Source organism: Ornithorhynchus anatinus, chromosome X2 (assembly GCF_004115215.2).
Source record: "Ornithorhynchus anatinus isolate Pmale09 chromosome X2, mOrnAna1.pri.v4, whole genome shotgun sequence".
Taxonomy (NCBI): domain Eukaryota; kingdom Metazoa; phylum Chordata; class Mammalia; order Monotremata; family Ornithorhynchidae; genus Ornithorhynchus; species Ornithorhynchus anatinus.
In genome coordinates, this window is record NC_041750.1 from 25,368,285 (window position 1) to 25,391,517 (window position 23,233).

Genomic DNA, 23,233 nt, shown 5'->3' on the forward strand with positions numbered 1-23,233 from the left:
TTGCCCAAGGTCACACAGCAGACAGGTGGCAGAGCCGGCATTTGAACCCGTGACCTTCTGACTGCCGGGCCCGGGCTCTACCCACTAGGCCATGCTGCTTCGAGCCTCGGCTCCGCAAGTAGGGGAATGGCTACTGCCGTCGTGCCCTCGGGGGTGAAAGTTTCTGACCGAAGAACCACGCGGGGATGTCAGAGACTCTCGAAGCAAACACCTAGTGGGTTGTGGCAGGGGGGCACAGTTATCGATTAATCCTCTGGGCTTTAAACGGGGGCTTCGCAAAGACCTGCGAGGCCTCCCCGCCTGCTCGTTCGCCGCACTCAGCAGGCCTCGGCGGACACACATCCGGCGGTGGCCAGACAACGAGAGTGGCACCCTGTGAGCCACTCTCACTGTCATCATCTCCTCCTTCTGCAGGCTCTCCGTCCGGAAGACTCTGGGCTGGGACCCGTCCATTCCTTGGCGGGAGAGCCCAAACACGCACATTCTCCACGGAGCTTCACCACTGATTTACATCTTAGGAGTCACGCTGGACCACGATGGCCCAGTGGAAAGAGCCCCGGCCTGGGATCCAATGCCAGCTCTACCGCCTGCCTTTTGGGTGACCGTGGCAGGGACTACTTCTCTGTGCCTCGGTTTCCTCATCTGTCAAATGGGGAGTCAACACCCATTTCCCTTCCCTCTTAGACGGTGAGTCCCTTGTGGGACAAAGACTGTTTGTTTCATCTGATTGTCCTGACCCCAGGGCTTAGCACAGTGCTAGGCTCAGAGGAAGCGCCTAAGAAATGCCACCCGAAAAAAGGATACGTTTTCACTACCTCGGATTCTCCAAATGTAAAATGAGAATAACGTTACTCTTCCCCCAACCACTGGCCTCGCAAGGATTGAGAAAGCGTACCTGTCGAACGTCTAGCAATTTACAGAAACGCAGCACATAAGGCACCGGGGTTCTGGGCCAAGACGGGGCAGGAGATCAACTGCAAAAGGGAAGCAACGAACTCTGCTTGGAAAGGAAGATTACCTTTATCAGAAGCTCTAGAAGAGAAGCCACTGGTTGTTGAGATGTTATCATCATCGTGTTGAGAGGTAGAATCTTTGATTTCTTTTACGAGGGAAAACCCAGAACCGCCAATGGGAAATGCAGCGGAGGTGGAAGGCTGACAGTGCAGGGCCGGGGAATCCAGCACGGAGAAATTCAGGTGGCTCCGGTGAAGGGATGGCCTCGTTAACACATCGGGGAAATTTAGAGCAGACCTACTTGTCGAGGGTTCTGAAAAGGAAAATCACCCTCCCAGTTAGCTCGCAGCTTATTAAGGACTCCATGCAATCACACCAAAAGGTCCTTCCAAACGCGTACTAGCAACCGCGGCTCCGGAACTGGGTTTAATTTTTCTTTCTCTCCCTGATTTCACTGGCCTATTTCAGGAGCTCGTTTGCCTACCCCGGCCCCAGATTTATCATCAAAGAGGCGACTCGGACAGGAACTCTCTCTGTCATAAAATCAACTGCTGGCACGCTACAGTATCTTGCCTTCAAGAACCTAAACGCCTTTTCCGACCCTTTCTTTTGGAGGAGAATCTAATGCACAGGTGAGTAGCGTATAAGGCTGGGGCAAACCCTGAAGTTTTAAAGCTGAAGCACGGAACTAGAGGAAACACATTACCATCAGAGCTCTCGTTAAGTGCTTACTAGGTGCCGAGCTCTGAATTGAGGGTTTAGGCAGATGCGAGATCGCTAGATGGGACACAATCTCCATCCCACACTAGGTTTTCCATCTAAGAGGGAAGGTGAGCAGGTAGCCAGTCCCCATTTTAAAGATGACACCAATAATAATAATAATTATGGTATTTGTTAAGTGCTTTCTGGGTGCCAGGCACTCTACTAAGCGCTGGGCGGATATAAGCAAATCAGGTTGGACACAGTGTCTTGTCCTGCCCCGGGTTCACAGTCTTCATCCCCATTTTACAGATGAGGTAACTGAGGCCCAGAGAAGTGAAGTGACTTGCCCAAGGCCAGACCGCAGACGAGCGGCGGAGCCAGGATTAAGGCCTAGAAATATCGAATGGCTTGTGCCAGGCCATCCAGCAGGCCAAGGGCTGTGTTGGAACTAGAACCCTGGCTTCCAGATTCATAGTACTATGCTCTTTCCACTACAGCACCCTTTCTCCCGGGACCAGAGGTGGAAAAATGGAACAGCCCCCTTCGCGGTTTGCCTCGTATAGTTTGAGTTACGGTGTTCGTGCTGACCTTCGCGCTGACTGCACTCAATCAATACCACTGATTAGGTGGCAGTCACCTGTCCCTTCCCCAGTCACGGACAATGGACAGTCATCAAAAACCGTTTCCCAGAGCCCAGGGCTGACGGCGGCACCGGGGTGCTTCGGAAGAATAGTATTACGGGCACCCTCCTGGTCTTCCATCCTCACGGGTGGGTTTGCGTGTCCTAGCTAACGTCCCAAACCCTCATAGTAATGCACTAAGATCTCTCTCATCCAGGATTTATCCAAACGCACCACGGGATGGGAGGCTGGGACTTTGCATTTTGAATGCAGGGCAGGGCGTTGAGAGGGGGTCAGAAGGGGAGAGATGAGGGAAAGAGAGAGAGAGAGAGAGAGAGAGAGAGAGAGAGAGAGAGAGATAGGGGAAGGGAGAGAGGAAGGTCAGAGGGCACTTGAAACTGCCCTTTCCTTCTTTTTGAACTCTCCCAGTGGTCTGTACACAGCAGGAGGTCAATGAATTACTTACGTCACGTGACAAGGTAGAATGGGGTAGCCCAGCAGAGAGGACACCGGAATGAGAATTGGGAGAAGCAGATTCTAATCCCAGCTTGGTCATCTGCCTGCCAGGTGATGCCGGGCTCGTCACCCCACCTCTCCTCCTCCGCAAAATGGGGATCTGCTTACCCTACCTCTCCAACTGGGAGTCTGGAAGGGGACGTGGGGGAGGGGTCTGAATCGGTTGTTTTGCATCTACCCCGGACGCTCAGCCCGGAGTTTCACAAAGAGTAAACGCTCAACCCTTAACAGCAGGTCCCCCACCCGGCCGTGGCAAGAGCTTAGTGCAGTTCTCTGCACATGGGAAGCACTCAATAAATACGACCTAATGACGGAGGGCGAGCCATTCCGATCCACGGTCGGCTACTCCCACCACCGGTAGGTCCAGATGGCTGAGGTCCGGCCCCGGATGGACCAGCTATGCCCACGTGGGTGCTGTGTGGAAGCTCCGGGTGGCCCATCCTCCCCGAAAGAGGGGGGCGAAAGGAGGAAACCGCAGACGGCCACCTCAGGTCCCTTCCGCCACTCCTCTATCCCCACGGACTGGGCATCCTTGGGGGCTACTGTCTATCCAGAGGCCAAGAGGCAACCACTGCCCCTCTTTCTTCTAGCACCTCTATGAATTTGGAGAAATTTCTGAAAAGGTCGTTTCCAGAAAATGTTGGGCGAAGGAAGGCCGCAGAAGCTGAGAAGAGCATTCCTCTTCGCCTTTGGCTGAGCAACCCTAAAACCTGCTTCTAACGAATGGCGAATGTGCACAAGACCTTCACTTCCTCAAATGCTATTTAACAATTACTTCCTTCATTTTGTCCTCATAAATGAGGGGCAGATAGTACCCGCCTGTTATCTTTGAGAAAACCGAGACCTAAAGAGGAATGGAGATTTGCTCAAAATCCGTGAGCAGAGCAGGGACTAGAACCTTTCCTCCGAGACCCACAATTTGACCGGGGTGGCTTCTTATCACTGAGTGGAATCAGAACCCACTGACAAAATGGTACGATCCCATCCCATTTGGAGAAGCAAAACTTGGGGGGTTTGTATCATTAGTGTACGCGAACCCCAAGGGAGAGGCTTGACCTGGCTTTAGCACCTCATAAAACCCGAAGTCAGCAATCACTACATATGTGCGTAAAAATTACACCTCGTGAAGAAGACAGTAAAAAATGCCTAGGAAAAAATGGTATTTTCAGAGAATGGCTTTCAGGAAACGCACACCTAATTTTGATGCCAAGAAACCATTTCTATTTAATTCCTGTTAATAACCTAGCCAAGACCACATCCACTAGAAACTGCTCTCTGGAAGGGGTCAGAGGGGAAAACTGTGTCCAGAGAGGGGAGTAACATGGGGGAACATGAGGAACATGGGGGAGGAGAGATAGCAGAACCAAGATGGCCCTGACCCCATCTCTCCTGCAACTTCTGCACATGCTCAGGAGTTTCTTTCTGATACCCAACACCCGCTCTGCATAACACAGCAACACAATAAAGCAGCAGGGATTTAGTACAGATGAGCAAGGGCCTGGGATTCAGAAGGACCAGGGTTCTAATCCTGGCTCCGTCACTCGTCTGCTGTGTGGCCCTGGGTAAGTCACTTCACTTCTCTGTGCCCAGTCTCTTCATCTGTAAAATGGGGATTAAGACTGTGAGCCTCATGAGGGATATGGACCGTGTCCAATCTGATTAGCGTGTATCTAATATCGCAGTGCCTGGCACAAAGTGAGCGCTTAAAATATACCAGAAAAACACACACAAAAAAACCGTTCCAGCACTGACAAGCAAAATATAAAAACGCTTTTTTCGGTTACCTTCTTCGCTACTGACTGCGGGTTCAGGAGTGATCCTGCCATCATGTATTACAGGGCTTTCCTCGTCTGAGTAGATGAGGTGGTCATTTTCCGCATTCTCTGGCCAAAGTCTAGATTCCCCCGTGTCGGTGGGGCACACGCAGGTATCTTCGTTCTTGTTGAAATACCGCTGAAGCCACCCGGGTACGATGTTCTTGACAGACTCGGTCACTCTGCTGAGGATTCCCTGTCGGACAGAAATCGCAAAGTGGGTTCATCGCCAAGAGCTTTAAAAGATGTGCTTCAACTTTAAACTTCCAATAAAAAAAAAAAAACAAGTCGGCAAAGATCTTAAGGCAGCAGAGCAGCAGCTGCTGAGCAAAAGAAACAATTAAGTTTCTCCGGGCAGCCACCGTTAAGGAGTGCCGTGTCAGCACTCTGCCGTTTAGAAGAATTCCGGCTCAACTCGGCTGGCGCTTCCGTATTAATGCAACGAAGAATGATCTCTAGGCTTGTATTCTCCATGCTTTGCAGCCTCGACAGCAAACAGAACCACGACAAAAGATAAAACCAGTGGGTCCTGAAGAGCTATTTTAATTGCTACTGGCTTCTTCCTTCGGTGCCCATGCGGCAAAAACAACTTCACAAACTGGCACACGCACCATTTGGGCAAAATGTCTAACGGACGCTCACAGTTAAATAATATGCAGGGACCCCACCGAGTTGTGATCTAAACTCAGAAGAAGTAGCAACCATGCAAAATTCTACAAGGTTTCTCCAGAAAATAATCCCCCCAGAATAGCTCGGGAAGTTGGGAAAGCGGTGAGGCCTAGTGGAGAGAGCACTGCTCTGGGAGTCAGAAGACCCTGGGTTCTAATCCTGGCTCCGCCACTTGTCTGCTCTAAGATCTCGGGCAAGTCGCTTCGCTTCTAAAATGGAGATTAAGACTGTGAGCCTCAGGTGGGTAGGGACTGTGTCTGACCCGATAAGCTTCTATCTACCCAAGCATTCAATACAGTGCCTAGCACACAGTAAGTGCTTAAATACCGTTAGGAAAAAAAAAAAGAAAAAGAAGAACCACGGCTTTCGGTTTATAAAAGACAAATGGATGGCACCGTTGCTATGGAGATGAGAGGTTTCATTCTGAAGAGGGATAATAAAGGGAACCCGAGTCGCAACAGGATTTGACCAGAGTGGACAGACTAGCGGAGAGCAGAGACAGGGAGAGGACAATGGGAAGCTAACGAAGGCTGGGACTAGCTCTCAAGAGCCACCTCCCCTTGGCAACTGAAGGTTGCCGGGCCGCAGGGACTTACAAAAGGCCCGCATCTTTGCTGCATTGATGTTGAGGTGTGGTTAGCTGTCCGTTTCAGACTATCTAGGTGAAAGGTGCAAGCCCCCGTGAAAGGATGGATGAGGGAGCGAAGAAGGTAAAGGACGAAACAACGGGAAGCAGATGAAACAGGTGTAAGTCCTGGGAACGGGAATGACCACCGGATTCCCTGGTCAAAAGAGGAGGCGAGAGGAAGCGCCTGCCCTCAGCTCTGTAAACACGGAGGACTCCCAAGTGGGAAAATATCCTTCTCCAGAATCGCCCGTGCGGGGCCTGTGGCAGATATAAACCCCAGAAGGGCAGAGGTTCCCTGCCGCTTTTTGGGGGATATGGAAAAGACTCCCTTGAGCGGGCACCAAAGACTCGCTCTCAAATCCCCTCCTCCCTTCCCTCAGCTTCCCAATGCCTCCCATCAAGGGGCTGACCCAAGCAGGGATCGTGCTTACCAACTCTACTGCCCTGTACTCTCTCAAGTGCTTAGACCAGTGCTCTGCACACGGCAAGCGCTCAGTCAGAACTATTGTTCGATACTGTTCGACCTCCCATTTGTGTAGGGGGGGGGATGAGGCCCGTTGGTACTTACTTAGCGCTTTCCAAGTGCACGGCACTGGACTAAGCACTTGGGAGAGTACAAAGCAATACGATCCAGTCAGCAGACACAGTCCCGGCCCACAACGAGCTGGACGTCCAGAGTCCTCTCCCACCCCGTCGGGACCACCCAGGTGACGAATGGGCATCCGCACGCTCAGACGTGCTGAATCGTCCGCAGTGACAGACCAGAGCTCTGCAAGAATCTCCAACCCAGGCCCTCCCTGTCCAAAAGGCACCTGAAGCCCGGAGAGACAACCTGCCCCGCTGAGGTTTTTCATATTAGCTCGCACAGCTGGGTGGGCTAACTTTAGCGGGGCTGTGACCCTTTCCACCATCTCTCCGGTGCTTTGCCCTGCCACTGACCATTCAGAAGGCAGCGGCAGCAGGCAGCGGAGCATTCGTTTCCACTTTCGTTTGGGTCGGCTCGGTGGATGAAGGAAGCAGATCAAAGGAGGGGTAAAGGCTTCCTTCATCCCTCTTCTCCAGGCCGGGGAGGAGGGTGTCGGGGGTGGTGAAGGGAGGATGGACGGAAAGGCAGGAAAGGCAGAAAGGAGGACGGAAGAGGAGTCCTCTGCCTGAGACCCACTGGAACACGACTGGGTCAAGCACTGAAACCAGCCCCGCCAAACCCTAAAGACTCTCTTCTTTGGCTCAAACCGGAGCGCTGGGTGGGATGGGATTCGGGAGCAGGAGACGGAGAAAGAAGCATGAGACGGACAACCACCAACAGCCTGAACTGTTCACAGCCCGGCCGAGCCCTACGAGACTCTTCTCTGGCTCTAATGGAGGTTTCCAGCCGAGGACACGTACGCAGACCAGCACGAGGAGCCAAGGAGACAGGTCGGCGGGGGAGGCCTCGGCAAAAAGCAGAGAAAGACTTGGAGAATAAGCAGAACGCCCAACCACTCGGGCAGAGGGCAGGCACTTCCACAAGAACAACAGTCAGTGCATTAGCTTGAATCGGGTGCACTTTGTCACCAAGTGAACGATGGATCATCTCTGCTCTGGTTTTCAGAGTTTCGCTCGGCCCTGCTCTAGAGGGAGGGGCAAGAGCTCGGGTCCCCAGGAGGCCTGGACTGGGCTGGCATTCCCCCCGCAGCCTCAGTTGATCGAATTTATGAGCACCTACCGTGTGCAGAGCACTGTACTAAACGCTTGGGAGAGTACAATACAACAGACATTCCCTGCCCACGATGAGCCTCTTCCCCCCCCAAACACAAAAGGGGCGTCGCCTAGCCGGGGACTCCCAAGCCTCTAGGTGATAATGGTCGGGGGGGGGGGGGGGGGGCGTCCCTCATCTTGTACTCCTGGATTTAGGCAGTTGCTAAAAGCTCCAAAAGGAAACTGCTATTTCCAACTTGAAACAGTTAGTTAATAAGCAGTGCAGGCTTAACTGGCAGTGAACTGCAATCTACACTTCTTCATCAAACTGTGACCTATACTTAGCACCTGCCGATCGACCCTGATGATGCTTAAACTGCTTGTTTTAAGAAAACCTATTCAAAGAAAAAAATCAGAGTGCTTAGTTCAGTGCTTTGCACACAGTAAGCGCTCAATAAATACGACAATGAATGAACCTACTACCTCACACTAAATCAGCGTTGCTGGGCAAAGCGGCCATGACTGAGCTACGTGGGAAGAGAAAGGGAACAAGAAACTGTATTTCTTTCACTGGGCAAAAACAGACTCAAAGAAACAAATACATTTTAAGTGAAAGCGTCAGGCTTCAAGATCAATGTTCCTGAGATGAGTTCGAAATTCTAAAAAAGAAATGCCCGTAGAGCAGGGCTAGCGATGCTGGTTAGTTCCCTCAGAAATGTATGCCAAAAATTGTTCTTGTCACTAGACAATTGTGTGTGTGTGTGTGTGTGAAAGAAACACACAAGAAATGATAAATGACAGCTGAATTTCCAAATGAAAGTGGGTCAACATAGATGAAAGTACAGACCCAAAAATGCCCATCATGAATGCAGCAATGTCCCAGTAAAAACTATGGAACATTTACATTTCTGGAGTTTTATTTCTCAAAGGAGAGTCCACTACCTCCGCTAGAACCTCACTGACTTGAGAAAATCAGGTTTAGAAAAATCTGGCACGGCAGTATATTATTGTAGGCACTGTAAGAACTGCTGCAGTTAACACAATGCAGACGAAGATGTTCTAGAAATAACTTTCAAATAGAATTTTTCCGTCTGTGAATTGGCTTAGAGAGGATCCTCAAAGCATCCTTTTTCATCAACAAATTTTCAAAATCCATTCTAGTTGTTGAAAATGAGGGGAGAAGTCCACCCAAATAAAAAGTTAGCACAACTCTTTTCAGAGGCAAGCAGTCCTTAAATTAGAATGTGTTATTAGTGTTAGACTGATTATATAAATACTTAACTATATACACAAAGCTGGGTTTTTAGTCAAAACTCTTTAGCCTCATTAAGATACTTCCACAGCTCACGGGCCTCACCCTAATGCCAGCTAAAAAAAAAAACTTACCCTGCATCACGGCAAAACCCTGAAAAAAAAATGCTCTTTCTTTTCTCAACTTTCACAATCGAAACTCCAAAGACCAAACCAAGAAACTATAGTATATGATGATGGTACTGAACCCTAACTATGTGTCAAGCACTGTTCTAAGTAGTAGGGTAGATACAATCTAATCAAGTTGGACACAGCTCCTGCTCCACAAAGGGGCTCAGTCAGTTAATCCCCCATTTTATGATGTAATTGAGGCGCAGTGAAGTTAAGTGACTTGCCCAAGGTCACACAGCAGACAAGTGGCAGAGCTGGGATTAGAACCCAAGTCCTTCTGACTCCCAGGCCCGTGCTCCATCCACTAGGCCACGTTGCTTCTCTTGAATCAAGACAATTAAAAAAAGAAATAAACCAACTTTAAATCCACACTTAAAATGTCTTATATCATAACTGGAATGGAAAATGGGAACTATGATTTCATCCTAAACTTGCATTTAAAAATATAGATCACCAGGTAGACTGGCTCCACACTCCATCATCTACAGTAAATACAATTTTATATTCCCCACACAATCTGGGTTTGGTTTTGACGCCTTTTTGGATACTGACCCATAGTTTTCCCACAAATTCTATGGGACCCTGGGCCCTAATGACAGGGTAAAACAATTCTGGGGCTGCCAAAATGAACTGAGCTAGTACCGACCCATCCTTAAAGAATGCTAAACATCAAAATCTCAAAACGTTCTCCAATTCTTCAGGTTTAGAATATGTCTGTGACTTGTGCGGTTTTAATTCCCCCGCTCCACTTTCAACCCTACTATATTTTGCACTTTTCAGTCACTTCTGATCCCATCACAGAATATATATATATATATATGTATATATATATATATATGCCTATGTGGACTTCACCCCATCTCTGTGAGGTACCAGCCACTACTGTCGCTATTTCCTTAACAAGGAAACAACATTAAATGGCTTAAACAAAGGCCCGTAACATCCAAGCTATCCTCAGAACCACGTTCCTAAATCAAAGTACTGGTTTCCTACCATAAGCCCTCATTCCCCGCCCAATTCTGGGCAACTGATGACGGCAGTTTCCACGGCATGGATGGCGATAACGGTTCTGGATTCTATCGTGAACATTCGAGGCTGACAAAAGCAGTATGTTGTAGTCAATCTAGCACGGCTTCCCCTTTAAATAACATGTTCTGTTTTCCATTTACTATGAAGCTTTCCAGCAGCAAGCTGAGACTTAGCAAGTCTTGCTTGAAAAACTGCAAACAAATCTGCATTTTGGTTTGGGGGGGGTGGGGGCAGGCAAATGGCAGGCCGAGAACGATGAGACAGGAGGCTACCCCGAAGAGTTCTTGCCTAATCTTTCCATTACCCTCTGTATTCCTTTCAAATTGTTTACCCACTCTCCCCACCAACAAATCTTGCAGCACCACAAACACTGCGGTCCGAGAAATGGCGGGGGAGCCGAAAACACTTGAATCGTCTTTCCCCGGAAAGTGCTCAGACCTGGATTTCCAAAAGTCCCCAGTTTCAAAATCCAAAAGAAACAACAAATTAGTTTTAAAACCTCTCTCGGGCTATCAAAACCAAATCAGAGGAATGTATTCCTTGAGGCTCTGAAGTCTGGCTCGTGTGGGCAGGGAATGCGTCTCTCTACTGCTATACCGTACTCTCCCAAGCTTTTAGTAGAGTGGTGTGCACACGGTAGGCTCTCCATAAATATGAACTGTCGACACGAGGGGTGATGTTCATCTAACTAATTTGGAAGGGGAAACACCTCAAATCCTACTGTTGGGAAAATCTTTTGATGATGCTATTTGCGTGTTTTGCACCAAAACTGATGATGAATCCAGCGAACAGAAAAAGCAAACTCACGATGCCATCCAGCAACCAAGCGAAACCAGGGCGCTGGTTAGGGTGGGAGGTGGGAGCGGGAGAGGGAACGAGAAGTATCAGACAGACAACTGCCAGTAGCCTGAACTGTATATGCACGGCTGGAGCTCGTAGGAAGGAAATCACACCGATGTTAATCTCGGCAGAATGAACTAACTGTCCCCTTTCACCCTCCCCTCGACCACATCTTGATTGGGTTAAGCCCTTCGACTGGTACTCCTTGAAGGGAAGGTGCGTCAAAATGTCGACACTTTACGGCTCGCGGGGCTGAACAACTTAGAGGTGAACTCTTCGGTTCATTCATTCAATCGCATTTATTGAGCGCTTACGGTGTGCGGGGCACTGTAGTAAGCGCTTGCGGACCCTCTCCTTCCACGAGAAACTTTAAAGCCCCTCCTCTCATAGCTGCCGTCCCCGGCCTCCCTGGAAGGCCTCTCCGATAAGCCCGGTGGCTTTCTTTCTTTTATTTCCCTAATTACCTTTGGGTGGTACCGCAGCTTCACCACAGCCCTTCCCCCTTAACGAAATTCCACTGCCTTCTCCGGGCTCAATTTCAACCATTTGAGGACCCTCGAAAGCCTTGAATTCATTAACCCGATTAATTTTTTACGTTCTCAATGACAACCAAAGACAAGGCAGACCTGACTTGCTGTCAAATGAGCTGAAATATGGCCGCTGGTAACCGCCCCCTTTCCCCTCTACCCCTCATTAAGAATGGCAGCGATTTGAGATCCCTTTCCACCCGCCTTCAAATACCACGAACACCGCCTCGCGTTTCTTCTATTAAAAAAAAAAAAAACTACCTTTCTTCCTCTGGGTGCAAAGTTCAAACATCCCCAAGATGGTCCTTGCCTCTCCCGGCTACCTCCCCCTTTCCCCCTGGTTTACGTTTTGGCCTCTTCTGAAAGGGGGGACCTCAAAGCATTCTCCCCCTCTCCTTCAAATCCCCTCGTTTTCTCTCCGTGACGCTGCTTATTCCAGGGGACGTCCCCCTGGAGCCCACTGTCCCAGCCACCACTCCTACTGTGATGTCTTCCTCCTCCTCCCCACCTACCTGCCCTGCCTGCTGGCTCCCTTTGTTTTCGGGCCTCTGCTGTCGCTCACACTTAACCGCCCTCTAAACCCCACACTGCTCGCCACCCGCTCCCTCCAGAATCTTTCTGAACATCTCCTCGGTCCATATGTTTCCCTGGGATCAGGGGGGCGGGGTGGAAGAGATGTATTTCAAGTGCATTTCCCAACAAAAGACGCACACAAAAGGGGAAGGGAAAGAGAAAGGGCAGATCGGAAGAAATCGAGCCTCCGAGATTTGAGCAACCTTCTCCAATGGCTAGGAGAGTCTGTTTTGCCAAATTTGTATTTGAGGCCTTGGGACAGAATCTAGGCTGTGATTTAACTAACTTCTGTATTTCCACATACAGTTTAGCTACTAAATAATGAGAAGCCTTGAACTAGTTCTGATCTTTAATTCGTCGTCGACGAACGCTGACCGAAACGGTAAGTACAGGGCTTGGTTCTTTCATTCGTCCAGTAATTTTCCTTGGGGGAGGCAAAAATGCTAAAATTACAAAAAACCATTTAAGAGATTTTTATCCTTTCAATATGTTTCAAATCTAGGTATAAGCACTGCACGTTTAAACCGAAATGGAATTGCTTCAGACATTTTCTTCTAGGATCAGTTTTTTAGGTGAGTGTTTTCTCATTCACAATACTGGACTTATAATTCATTTTTTGACTACTAAATATTCCCCATATCACACCCTAAGTTCTTTTATAGGAAAGGTGTAATAAAAATCTAACAACTCATAAACAGGATAGGAATGATCTGCATTCAGATGAATATTAAAACACACACACACACACACTGGTTAAAAATAAGGGGCTGACCCGAGTAATTTAGCCCAGAAAGGTCACGCTTTCCAAACTAACAAATACTCCTCAAATCCCCCAGTGACTCTCCCCACCTTCGAAGCCTTATTGAGGGCACATCTCCTCCAAGAGACCTTCCAGGACTAAACCCCTCCTTTCCTCTTTTCCCACTCCCTTCTGCAAGACCCTGAATTGCTCCCTTTGTTCTTCCCACCCCTCCCAGTCCCATAGCACTTATGTACGCATAGTAAGCTCTTAGCAAATACCATAGTAATAACATCTGTAATTTATTTATTTGTATTGACTGCCGTTTCCCCCCTCCAGGTTGTAAGCTCCTTGTGGGCAGGGATTGTTTCTGTTTACGGTTGTATTGTACTCTCCCAAGCTCTGCACACATTAATCGCTCAATAAATACAACTGAATGATGAAATCCTCCAAATAAGCAAGAACTAAGAGTCCCTTTTACAAAATCGATTCCCCAACTTTTCCAAACTCTCTTCACATAAACTTAAATATAAATGGTTTGGTTATTGCCATCCTGCCAAAGGCTTAGCACCATTCTGCCCCCCGTAGACTGTAAGCTCGTCGACGGCAGGGAACTCTGCCGTGTTGTACTCTGCTGAATGCTTAGTAGAGTGCTCTGCGCACAGTAAGCACTCAATAAATACCACTGATTTGATTACTGTTTTTTTTTTAACCTGGTTTTGCCTCTTTTTTCAGAGTAATCTACCTGCAAACAAAAATTCACGATAGAGCTCCTTAGGGGCAGAGTACGGGCGTCTATTCTCTTGTTCTCTCACAAATTCTCTCCCAGATGCCTGCAACTGCTCGCCACAAATGATGCGGCCACTGGTCTGGGTGTAGGAGGAAAACACATATGGTTTACAACTGGGGTCGCGACCAAAAATAACAGAGAACACATGGCTAAACAGGAGCTAGGTCCTTTTCTTACCACTCATCATGAGTGGACTGAAGGGAAACCTAAGGAACGGTCAGGTCAGATTCCACATAAAGCCCCATCTACTCTAATGCTCCACTAAGTAGCAAGCCCAAGGAAGCACCTACAGACAAGGAAAGGATAGTTCATCTCTGTGGCCTCTTTGTGGGGCAAAACTCCAAAACCTAGAACCTCGCGATCTCCCACCTTCTAGTAGCTGGCCTTCAAAAACCTCTCTGGATCTCACTTCCCCTAAAATGAGAATACTGATTTGGAGGAGGGAGGTGGAGGGGGGCATAGGGGTGGCCCTACTGAGTGGAAAGCCTAAAGCATTTTGCAAACAATTTCCTCAGGCCCCCATTCCCGGCTTAACAGGACCATCTCTTCCCTGCAGCTGGGGGAACCTTTCTGAATCCCTCGGTCAAACGGGAGGGAACAAGAGAGAAAGCCCCTCCACGATTCCCGTCGTTAAGTTTCCGCCTGGCCGGTCTCCATAAAGGAGGTCCTTAGCCGCCGCTGTCCCATGGGACTTTCCTCTTCAGTAAATGAAGTTCTGCTTGCTGACCTTTCCTGCAGAGGAAGCTCCCCTACACCATCATTCATCAGTGGTACTTACCGAGCGCTTGCTGTGGCACTTGGAGTACAGTATAATTATAAAAACAGACACATCCCCTGCCCGCAACAAGCTTATCAGCGGCATTTAGTGAGTGCTTACCGTGAGCAGAGCACGGTACTAATTACGATACCAAAGGGTTAGAGGAGGAGGCTTAGTGGCGACCACATCCCCACTTTGCTGGTCCTCGGCCCCTTTCCCAAACAAAACGTTCTGCAGGGGTTTAGGGAGCTCTCCAATTCCGGGGAAGCTCCCCTCATCCCCCTCGTCAGAAAGACTGCCATTATGTTTCCGAGCGGCGCGGTCACTACACTCAACTGGCCGGGAAAAAAGAGGTGACCGTCTCCGCTGGCCGCCCGCCATTCATCTCCTGTTCTTCTAGCTCTGCGGTCAATAGAGGCAGGAGGTGAAAAATGGACCATGATAATCACTAGAAGCCTAACTACTCTCTATCTGGAAGGCTATTGAAAGTAAGAGAAATCCTGAATTACCATGCATCTTCCATGGGGAAAAACTCAGTAAATAAACTGTATGCACTGAGCGCTTACTGTGCGCAGAACATTGTACTAAACGCTTGAGAAAGTACAATGTAACAAGAGTCCCGTGGCTCTACATGCTCAAGAGAGCAAAAATCAATCCAACATGGGTATATATTGAGGGTCTACTTTGCACCCAGCCCCGTACTAAGCAAAATACAACAGAGTTGGGAGATGTCACCTCTGCCCACCAGGAGCTGACAGTCTTCAGGGGGAGACAGGTATTAAAATAAACTACAGCTAGGGGAAATAGTACATAAAAGTGTGGTGGGGTCGGGGTGAGTACCAAAGTATTTAAGGGGTACCCAGCCAAGTGCATAGTCGACGCAAAGGGCAGGGCAGAGAGGGGAAAACGAGAGCTTAAATCAGGAAAGGCCTCTTGGAGATGCCATTTTAGGAGGGTTTGGAAGGTGGGAGCACTGGATTGTCAGGAGTTCCAGGCCTGACCGAGGGAAGCAAGGGGTCGGCGGTGGCATAGATGAAGACTGAGATAGAGAATAAATCCACCACTTAGACCAGTGCCCGGCACGTCGTAAGCGCTTAAATACCACAAAAAAAAAAAAGGTTGGCATTAGGAGCGAAGTGTGCAGGTTGGCTTATAGTAGGAAATCAGAGAGGTAAGGAAATCAGTGAGGAGGCGAGGTGATTGAGTGCCTTAAAGTCGATGGTGAAGAGTTTGTTTAACTGAGTTGGAGGGGCAATCGGTCGGAGTACGGACGTATAAGCTGAAAGCTTTTTCAGAAAAATGGTCCGGGCAGCAGAGTGACGTATGGACCAGAGAGGAGAGACCGGACGCAGCAGAGACGTCGATGAGGAGGCTGCTGTGGTAGTCCAGGCAGTTACCCTAAGTGCTTGGAGCTGTGTGGTAAAGACACGAGTTCTAGAAAACAACCTCAAGAAGTCTCCGGCTTTTTGGATCTACCGACTGGACGGAAAGATCGGGCTCCTTGGTCTTGGCTCTCGGGATAACGGCAAGACGGACAACATCCTCCAACCGCGCCGTCCACCTCCCCCGCAACGTAAGGACTTAGAAACTCCGGGACTCCCTGACTCTATGACACGGTTGAGTTTAAAATTCCTGAAGCACATGCCACATCATGAAGCACCTTGCTATTCATGCCCACGAAGGGCCATCAAAGGAACCATCAAGGTAGTTCATATGGTCATCGGATGGTATCTGCAAAGATGCTACCAAGGACCAAAGAACTAAGCCATTGGGATTCTGAGTAGAGTATTCCAACACACACACCTATATATATATATATATATAAAATGATATTTGTTACACGCTTATATGCCATGCACTCAGGTTGGACACAGTCCAAGTCCCACATAGGATTGACTGCCTTGTTCACTTTGCATTTAGCACTTAGTTCAGTACCTGGCACGTAGTAACCGCTTAACAAAAACCAGAAAAAAAAAATCCCCATCTCACAGATGAGGTAACCGAGGCACACAGACGTTAAGGGACTTGTCCAAGGGCACGGCAGACAAGGAGCAGAGCCAGGATTAGAACCCGGGTCCTCTGACTCCCAGGCCCGTGCTCTCTCCCCTAGGTCACGCTGCTTCTCATACGAATCATTCAATCAACGGTATTTACTGAGCGCTTACTACGTGCAGAGTGGAAAAGAGCCTGGGCTTCGGAGTCTGAGGTCATGAGTTCGACTCCCGGCTCTGCCACTTGTCAGCTGTGTGACTGTGGGCAAGTCACTTCACTTCTCTGGGCCTCAGTTCCCTCATCTGTAAAATGGGGATTAACTGTGAGCCTCACGTGGGACGACCTGATTACCCCGTATCTACCCCAGCGCTCAGAACGGTGCTCTGCACGCAGTAAGTGCTTAACAAATACCAACATTATTATTATTACTAAGCGCTTGGGAGAGTACAATACGGGAGAATCGGCAGACACGCTCCCTGCCCGTAATGTCCTTCGGTCTAGAGGAACTGTAGTGAAAGTGTCTTATAAGAAATGACACGCCCGCAGGCCTTGGGGAATTTATTAAAGCAAGATTTTCCAGCCAACGCCTCAAGAGACATTGCAATCACTCATCGATTTATAGAGAAGGGGAGGCGAACGCTGATTTCATACGCAATACCCTCCTCCCCCATTTGCGCTAGTAAAGACAGCGACCATAACGCCTGGTTTCCTTGGGCCTTTCGGACAGAACTCTGTCGGGAACCTGGGGGTCTTCCGAGCCCAAGGGTCTGCCTGGGCAGAGCCCGACTCTGGTGTTGGAGGAAACGTGGTGTGAAAATGTGCGCAAACAGGGGTGCGGCGGCGTCCCGGGTATGCACCCTACCAAGTTCTCCTTGAGGCAGGGGCTTGTCCAGAACCTAAGCGCTGCACTTCACGGAAATGAAAAAAATCTTCCCTTTCAGGAGCTTTCACCTGCGCAAAGAGGTTCTGGGCCTTCTCCAGTTCGATGTTTTATTGATGTCTCTCTCCCTCCTCTAGACTGTCCGCTCCTTGTGGGCGGGGAACATGTCTACCCACCCCCGGCTGAACTGTCCTCTCCCAAGCGCTTAGTACGGTGTTCTGCGCAGAGTTAAGCGCTCAATAAACACCCTTAATTGACTGAAGGATGCCAGAGCTCGTTTGGGCCTGGGCTAGGCTCAAACAAGGATCAATCCGGGTGGGCCGGGTCCAGGATTGCGGGTCTGTGTGGAGTTTCAAACCACGTTTCGATTACAAAAGAATTTAAGAAATGATCCACGAAGTGAATGAAAAAGTCAGTAACACGTTGCAGGGGGCGGAGAGTCTAACTCTTTCCGAAAGCAGTTTAAAGGTTTTCTTTTACCCTCAAAACCCGCTTGCAGCACCTCGCAGGCCACAGGCCACAGCCTAAATTATGCCCATTTTGTGGATGGGAGAGGGAAAAACAGAGGTTAAGTGATTTCCCCAAGGTCACGGGGTGAGGCGGTGACAGGGGTGAAGTCAGAATCCACCCCTCCCAACAATTAGTCCACTACCTTTCTAAAGACAGAAGCAAGGTTATTTTTCTGAGTCAGGCCATCCAGACCACGATTAAATAATGTTGGTATTCGTTAAGCGCTTACTATGTGCAGAGCACTGTTCTAAGCGCTGGGGGAGATACAAGGGTCATCAGGTTGTCCCACGTGAGGCTCACAGTTGATCCCCATTTTACAGATGAGGTAACTGAGGCACAGAGAAGTGAAGTGACTCGCCCAGAGTCACACAGCTGACAAGGGGCAGAGCCGGGATTCGAAACCAAGACCTCTGACTCCGAAGCCCGGGCTCTTTCCGCTGAGCCACGCTGCTTTCTCGGAGGCACCTGGAGGCTTTGGACAAATCCCCCGGGCCGGTGGCCCTCTCTGTTATCCATCTGCAATGAAGATTTGCCATTTTCCTGAGTGGGCGAAGCACCCACGAAATGTGGAGAGCGGAAACGATTCAATCATTTAAAAAAAGGATATGCAAATTCTCTGAACCTCAAACGCGACGCTGACCTTTCAGATTCGGCGGCTCTTAGAAATAAAAAGTAAAAAAAAATCTCGCCGTGGCCACAACATTTTGGTAGCCACGGCTTGAAACGCTGCCGGCATCTTAACGACAAACGGAGAAGCGGCAAGGCCGCGTCTCGGGGTCTCTCGGCTTCTGTTCTTCCCTGCATGGGTGACATGGAAATCCTCTAGTGGCCGCGAGGAGCCGGCGAGTCGCTTCGTGAAAGGTTTCCTCCTTTTTCCTAACATCGAGGGCTGGGGGAGGGGGCCGTCTCCCTCGCTGCCTTCTGTTCGGTACTTCCACCATCAATTCTTTCAGAAAAGCCGTCACCTGCACCGCCTGCGATTTTAAGATTACAGCCGGCTCCTCTACGGCCCGGGTTTCCGTCGCACGCCTGAGCCGGAGCGCTGTCGGGGGGTTCGGTGACTCTTCTGCACCAACCACAACTCTGCGTACGCGACGTGATGTGGCGGCGGGGGGGTGGGGGGGACGACAAAAAAATGGCTTCGCACGGCTGCGGGTCACCGGTCGAGGCGCGGCTAGAACCGTGCAACTTTCTGCGTCGTGAGGTTCTTTATGAACACCGCCCGCTCGCCACAAAATGACCGGCTACAAAATGACCGGACGGGGAAAGGGCCCGGGACCCCGGTTCTTCTCGCGGTGCCCCTCCGTTCTTTCGCTGTCAAAAACAACTGCTACCTCCCATCCACTTCCCCCCAAGATGGGTTTAAGGGGGTCCGGGGGGGGGGCTTAGGTAAACTGAGTCACGAGGACGAAAACGCATTACTTAGACCCGAAAGCCGAGCCTCTGACAACGAGGCACTCTCCGTAGACATCTCACCTCCGGCCGGCCTGTGACGACTTCAACGGCCGGGAAAGGGCAGAGCGATACCGTCCTCGCCGCACCAAGTCCCACCCCGCGCCCGGGTTTATAAAAATTTACGGTCCGGTCCCCGAGGCCAACAGCCTAAAGGCAACCCCTCAGGCCCGAGAGAAAGAAGACTGGTTTCCCCGGGGATGCGGGGGGGGGGGGGGGCACCCAACAGCTGTCTGTCTGCCCGGTTTTCCCACTCCGGGATCGCGAACATCAGGAAATGCGGATGGTTCTTAAATTACTAGGCCGCACGCGCTCACGAGATGCCCAAGCACAGCGGCTTCTTGAAATGCACCCTATATAATAATGTCAGTAACGATAATAATGTTGGTATCTGTTGAGCGCTTACTATGTGCCGAGCACTGTTCTGAGCGCTGGGGTGGACACAGGGGAATCAGGTTGTCCCACGTGAGGCTCACAGTCTTCATCCCCATTTTACAGATGAGGGAACCGAGGGTATCGGTTAAGCGCTTGCTACGGGCCGAGCGCTGTTCTAACAATTAATAATTCTGGCATCTGTTAAGCGCTCAGTCTGTGCCGAGCACTCTACTGAGTCATCGGGTCGTCCCAGGTGAGGCTCACGGTCTTCATCCCCATTTTACAGATGAGGGAACTGAGGCACCGAGAAGGGAAGTGACTTGCCCCCGGCTGACAGGTGGCGGAGCCGGGATTAGAACCCACGACCTCTGACTCCCAAGCCCGGGCTCTTGCTACTGAGCCACGCTGCCCCTGCCCAGAGGAACACAAAACTGCCAAATCCTCCCTTCCCCGTTTCCCCCTCTAGACTCCAAGCTCCTTGGGGGCAGGGAACGGGTCTACCAACGGTTACCTGGTACTCTCCCAAGCGCTCAGTACAGAGGCAGGAAGAGAAGCAGCCCGGCGAGGTGGCTGGAGCCTGGGAGTCAGAAGGTCGAGGGTTCTAATCCCGACTCCGCCCCTCGTCTGCCGCGTGACCTTCGGCAAGTCGCTTCTCTGGGCCTCAGTTTCCTCATCTGTCAAATGGGGGTCGAGACCGTGAGCCCCACGTGGGACAGGGATTGCGTCCAACCCGATCCGCTTGTACCCACCCCAGTGCTCGGCACACGATCAAGGTATTATCCGTCAAGCGCTTACCACGTGCCAAGCACTAAGTGCCGGGGCAGATACGAGGTCGTCGGGTTGTCCCACGTGGGGCTCACACTCTTCATCCCCATTTGACAGATGAGGGCACTGAGGCACAGAGAAGGGACCTGCCCCAAGTCACACGGCTGGCAAGAGTCGGGATCAGAACCCAAGATCCCTCCCTCCCAAGCCCCGGCTCTTTCCACTCGGCCCACGGGCTCTGCACACAGCGTGGGCTCGATAAATACGACTGAGTTTATCAATGCCCAGATCGCTGCTCTGCACCAACTGCTCCTTAAGCGCAACGGGGTGAATGACTGCCCGGTACGTTGCTCTGCACGGCGTAAGCGCCCAATAAATACACTTGAGAGAACGATGGAATGCCCAGTACAGCGTTCTGCCCACAGTAAGCGCTCGAGGAAAACGACGGAGAGGACGAACGCCCGGTCCAGTGGCCTGCACCGGATAAGTGCTCAATAATTACGACCGAGTGGACGAACGTCCAGTCCAGGGCTCTGCAGCGGGTAACTGCTCAATAAATACCACTGAATGAATGAATATCCAGTCGAGTGCTCAGCACAGAGTAAGTGCTCAATAAATACGGCCGAGTGAACGACTGCCCAGTGCTCTGTACCGAGTAAGTGCTCAATAAATACGACTGAATGAATGCCCCGTGCTCTGCACCGAGTAAGCGCTCAATAAATATGACTGAACGAATGAACGCGCGGCGCTCTGCGCCGATTAAGTACTCAATAAATACGACTGAATGAACGCCGAGGGCTCTGCACCGAGTAGGTGCTCAATAAATACGACTGAATGAATGAACGTCCAGTGCTCTGCACCGATTAAGTGCTCAATAAGTACGACTGAATGAATGAACGCCCAGTGCTCTGCGCCGATTAAGTGCTCAATAAGTACGACTGAATGAATGAACGCCCAGTGCTCTGCGCCGATCAAGTGCTCAATAAATACGACTGAATGAATGCCCCGTGCTCTGCACCGAGTAAGCGCTCAATAAATATGACTGAACGAATGAACGCTCAGTGCTCTGCACCGATTAAGTACTCAGTAAATGCGACTGAATGAACGCCGAGGGCTCTGCACCGAGTAGGTGCTCAATAAATACGACTGAATGAATGAACGTCCAGTGCTCTGCACCGATTAAGTGCTCAATAAGTACGACTGAATGAACGCCCAGTGCTCTGCGCCGATCAAGTGCTCAATAAATACGACTGAATGAATGCCCCGTGCTCTGCACCGAGTAAGTGCTCAATAAATATGACTGAACAAATGAACGCTCAGTGCTCTGCGCCGATTAAGTACTCAATAAATACGACTGAATGAATGCCGAGGGCTCTGCACCGAGTAGGTGCTCAATAAATACGACTGAATGAACGCCGAGGGCTCTGCACCGAGTAGGTGCTCAATAAATACGACTGAATGAACGTCCAGTGCTCTGCACCGATTAAGTGCTCAATAAATACGACTGAATGAATGTCCAGTGCTCTGCACCGAGTAAGTGCTCAATAAATATGACTGAACGAATGAACGCTCAGTGCTCTGCAACGATTAAGTATTCAATAAATACGAGTGAATGAACGCCGAGGGCTCTGCACCGAGTAGGTGCTCAATAAATACGACTGAATGAATGTCCAGTGCTCTGCACCGATTAAGTACTCAATAAATATGACTGAATGAATAAATGTCCAGTGCTCTGCACCGATTAAGTGCTCAATAAATACGACTGAATGAATGAATGCCCAGTCTCTGCACCGAGTAAGTGCTCAACAGATACGGCCGATTGCCGAGCCGAGGGCTCTGCACTGAGTAGGTGCTCAATAAATACGACTGAATGGACGAGCGCCCAGTGCTCTGCACCAAGTAAGTGCTCAATAAGTAAGGCTGAGTGGACGAAGGTCCGGTCGAGTGTTGCGCACACAGTGAGCGCTGGAGGAAGATGACAGAGCGGGTGAATCTTTTGGCTGCCTGGGCATTGGGGGGATCAGGGATTTGGGGGGGGGGGGGGGGTGTCAGGGATCCGGGGGGGCGGGAGGGTGTATGGGATTCATTCATTCATTCGATGGTATTGATTGAGCGCTTACTCTGTGCAGAGCACTGGACTAAGCGCTTGGAATGGACAATTGGGCAATAGAGAGGGACCATCCCTGCCCCACGCCGGACTCGTCTAAACGGGGAACGGGGGGAAAATTAGGGATTTTGGGGGGGGGGATAGGATCCATTCATTCATTCAATCGAATTTATTGAGTGCTTACCCTGTGCAGAGCACTGGACTGAGCGCTTGGAACGGACTATTGGGCAACAGAGAGAGACCACCCCTGCCCCACGATGGGCTCCCCGTCCAAATGTGGGATGGGGGGGGGGATGGGATTGGCGGGGGGGGGGATCAGGGATCGGGGGGAGGCGGGGAGATGAGATTCATTCATTCAATCGTATTTGTTGAGAGCTTGCTAAGTGCAGAGCACTGGACTAAGCGCTCGGAACTGACCATTGGGCAACAGAGAGGGACAACGGGCTCACCGTCTAAATGGGGGATTGGGGGGAGATCAGCGATCGGGGGGTGGGGGATTCATTCATTCATTCGATGGTATTGATTGAGCGCTTACCCTGTGCAGAGCACTGGACTGAGCGCTTGGAACGGACTATTGGGCAACAGAGAGAGACCACCCCTGCCCCACGATGGGCTCCCCGTCCAAATGTGGGATGGGGGGGGGGGGGGGGGATTGGCGGGGGGGGGATCAGGGATCGGGGGGAGGCGGGGAGATTCATTCATTCAATCGTATTTGTTGAGCGCTTGCTAAGTGCAGAGCACTGGACTAAGCGCTCGGAACTGACCATTGGGCAACAGAGAGGGACAACGGGCTCACCGTCTAAACGGGGGATTGGGGGGGTGGGGGGGAGATCAGCGATCGGGGGGTGGGGGATTCATTCATTCATTCGATGGTATTGATTGAGCGCTTACCCTG

The 23,233-nt window shown here is 50.4% G+C and overlaps 1 protein-coding gene across 1 annotated transcript in view; it reads right to left on the bottom strand.

Moving 5' to 3' along the window:
- NUP153 (nucleoporin 153) overlaps nucleotides 1-23,233 on the bottom strand; it is a 57,356-nt gene that overhangs the window by 32,881 nt on the left and 1,242 nt on the right. The window contains exons 2-3 of the mRNA XM_029053217.2: nucleotides 4,577-4,802; nucleotides 1,019-1,267 (exon numbers count right to left, since the gene is read on the bottom strand). Of these exons, the coding sequence (XP_028909050.1) occupies nucleotides 1,019-1,267; nucleotides 4,577-4,802 (475 nt within the window). The remainder of the gene's footprint in view (nucleotides 1-1,018; nucleotides 1,268-4,576; nucleotides 4,803-23,233) is intronic.